This window comes from Myotis brandtii, unplaced genomic scaffold (genome assembly GCF_000412655.1).
Source record: "Myotis brandtii unplaced genomic scaffold, ASM41265v1 scaffold4, whole genome shotgun sequence".
In the NCBI taxonomy this organism is placed as follows: domain Eukaryota; kingdom Metazoa; phylum Chordata; class Mammalia; order Chiroptera; family Vespertilionidae; genus Myotis; species Myotis brandtii.
In genome coordinates, this window is record NW_005365371.1 from 2,241,775 (window position 1) to 2,245,243 (window position 3,469).

A 3,469-nucleotide genomic window follows, 5' to 3' on the forward strand; every position below is an offset into this window, starting at 1 on the left:
CCCCCACACACACTTTGGGGCCAGGGATTCCTTCTAGGCAGCAGAGGGTCTCAATACCTTGGGCAGTGCAGATGCACCTGGCCTCACGGCCCATGTGTCAGGTACATTTCGCTCTTCAGAAGAAGGATTCAAACAAGGATGTTACCAGACCTTTATGGCTTCGTATGACACTGCTTTGTATTTTGATAGGCAGTGATTCATTACTAGCATCAGTTCTTAAGCTTTCCCCCTCCCAGGTAAAGACAGAAGTGGCGCATTTCAGAACAGAATGGCATCTTGGGAAGGGCCACTTGAGTGGCTTCTCCAGTCACTGCCTAAATCTCCACTATTTCCTGGGGTGGGGTGTCACTTCACTAATAAGTGATGGACTGATACTGGGTCCAACTTAACAAGTCAGAGCAGCCTCGGAGCTGTGTAATGGAAGGACTGCACCCGTGCACGGCGCTCTCAGCCCTGTGCTATGTTACAAGGAAAGACTGACCAAGAGGCAGGTGTAGTGGGGTGACAAGAACGTCCGGTATAGGGTTAGAAGATGTAGAAGTAGACATAAAACCTGCCATCTAGTAAGAAATTAAACCCTGCCCCAAGAGAGGTCTGGTCTTAGGCTCCTGGGAGGCAATCTCTAAGCCTTTGGAATGGCCTGCCTTTGTTTACCCGGGGGCCTGGGCCACTCCAGATCGTCTAACAGCATGATTGATGGTGAGGGCTTTGAGTTATAGGGTAACCCCTGGACCTCCAGCGGGGCTGGGGCCCGAGGTCAGCCCTACGGGCAGTTGGCCATGTCTAGGTATTGGCTCTAACGTTAGTGCATGTGCTGCTGAAGCGAGCACAACATATTGGCTCTAGACACCAAGACTCAGGTGAGCTTCCCTGGCTGGCACACTCCATGAATATTGCGCACATCATAGCCCAGAGGCGTTAACCCTGTTCGTGGCCCCGTGGGGAGAGGACGGCCAAAGCCGCATCTGGAACCCTCCGGGGCCCTGCCCCACGCCTCTCTTCCTTGGGGGGCTGAGACCTGGACCCGTTCACTGTAATGAACCATAACCGCGGTGTGACAGCTTCAGGCGCCATCTGTGAGTCCTAGTGAATTGTCAAATCTGAGGGTGGCCTGGGGATCCCCGAATTTGCAACCGGTGTCAGGCCTGAGGATGGTCTGGCGGCCTGTTCCCTAACCTGGCACCTGCTCAGTGTGAGCTCAGGCAGCATTGTCAGCTCCCAGGGCCTCCGTTTTCCATCGGTCACGGTGTCAGAATACCTTAGTGAGGCACCTGTCACACCCTGTCAGAGCAGAAGCGCAGGAGATACGGAAACAGAACTGCCACCTAAAGTTTGCAAATAAAATCCACAGTCCTGTAAAGTCCTCGAGGTTTTGGCTAGTACACTAACTCTCACCCATACAGAACAAGTAAAACTGAAATCAGAAATAGACTGATCTCTAAAACTTATTTTAATGGCAAACTTTGGTTTTCTAGACACCAAATCTTGGACTCACATAGCAGCCAAGAGGCAAAATATACTGTTTCATTTCATCTCTTCTTTCTTCCTCTCCATTTCCTCCCTCCCTCCCTCCCTCCTTCCTTTTTTGTTTCCCTGACAAAAAGTAAGCCGAGAGGGAAAGAAGAATCAAAGGCCCCTTGATAATCTATGCCCGTGGTTCTCAACCTTCCTAATGCCGCGACCCTTTAATACAGTTCCTCATGTTGTGGTGACCCCCAATTTCATGGTTACAAATTGAACATAATTAAAGCATAGTGATTAATCACAAAAACAATATGTAATTATATATGTGTTTTCCGATGGTCTTAGGCGACCCCTGTGAAAGGGTCGTTTGACCCCCAAAGGGGTCGCGACCCACAGGTTGAGAACCGCTGATCTATGCACTGAATCCTCCCCCTGGGTAGCCAGGACTAACTGCTCCGCTTTGGCGCTCCCTTGAAGGGAAAGGGCGCTATCCTCTCCATGTTCCTAACCCCGAGAACGTCACACAGCAGGTCAGCAGCAGGAGGGCCCGCAGGATGCTCTGGGTCTTTCCTCTTCGCCAACAGCTTTCACAGGTTCACGTCACCTACATGTCTGTGCCTGTCAGTGTGCACATGGCAAAGAACCGGCAGCCCGCCGACAAAGGCTGCGGCGAGGACACGTTCGAAGAAACCCTCCTCCTGGGGACCACTGCCTCTCCACACCGCCCTCTGGCTCGGAGAGGCCTTTATTCTACCCCAAAGTTTACCTTCCAAACGTAACAGACACGAACAGCCCGGGAGACACAGCTGATCCCCAGGAGGCTCCCAATCCCGAATGAAACCTATTCTAGAAAACAAAGGCCTAGAAGTAAGATGCCTTTCAGAAAACTTACCGTTTTGGTGACCTCATTTTCAACTTCATGTAGGTCCGAATGTTTCTCCACGGTGGAATTGGGAAACGTTTTCTTCAATTTAAACTCTGTCACAAAGGTTCTAACTGAAAACAAAAACACAACCCGTTAGGCTACACGAGAGGTTGACCTACACACGGCTGAGTGTCTGCAAATTTCTGGGGTGTCCGGCTTTATCCCACCTCGAAGACCATCTCTGTGCAGTTCTTTCTCCTTGAGGGTGGAGACCACCTCCCCTCTCTGGGCTCCTCTCCAAGAAGGTGAGCACCTACTGAGCTGAGCTGATGGCTCAGACTGAGTAACTCTGTGGGTGAGAGACTCCAAGGAGCCCTTTGTGTGGAAGGGAGGGCTGCTGAGAGGAGCCTTCCTGACATCTCTCTAACGGCCTCCCATAATAGATGCCCAGTATAGCTGTGACAGAGAAGAAAGATGAGCTGGCCTAAACTACATAATCCCAGGAGGGAGACATGGGGCTAGACACAAAAAGTGCTCCTCAGGCCCCATAATGCTTTATTTACTAGAGGCCCAGTGCACAAAATTTGTGCACAGGTAGTGTCACTAGCAGCTGCTGGCTGCCAGCCAGGGCCTTCATTCATTCCGCGCCACCCGCTGGTGGTCAGCGCACGTCATAGCGAGCAATCAAACTCCCAGTCGGTCAAACACCCAAGGGGACACTTTGTATATTAGGCTTTTATATATATAGGGCTAGACAAAAAAGTGCTCCTCAGGCCCCATAATGCTTTATTTACTAGAGGCCCAGTGCACAAAATTTGTGCACAGGTAGTGTCCCTAGCAGCTGCCGGCTGTCAGCCAGGGCCTTCATTCATTCCGAGCCACCCCCTGGTCGTCAGCGCACGTCATAGTGAGCAATCAAACTCCCAGTCGGTCAAACACCCAAGGGGACACTTTGCATATTAGGCTTTTATATATATATATAGATTTCAGAGACGGAGAGAGAGATAGAAACATCAATGATGAGAGAGAATAATTGATCAGCTGCCTCCTACATGCCCCACACTGGGGATTGAGACTGCAACCCGGGCATGTGCCCTGACTGGGAATCGAACTGTGACCTCCTGGTTCATAGGTCAACAC

At 51.0% G+C, this 3,469-nt stretch overlaps 1 protein-coding gene across 1 annotated transcript in view; it reads right to left on the minus strand.

Moving 5' to 3' along the window:
* HEG1 (heart development protein with EGF-like domains 1) overlaps positions 1–3,469 on the minus strand; it is a 71,548-nt gene that overhangs the window by 36,049 nt on the left and 32,030 nt on the right. Inside the window, exon 11 of the mRNA XM_014545232.1 lies at positions 2,357–2,460. Coding sequence (XP_014400718.1) covers positions 2,357–2,460 — 104 coding nt within the window. The remainder of the gene's footprint in view (positions 1–2,356; positions 2,461–3,469) is intronic.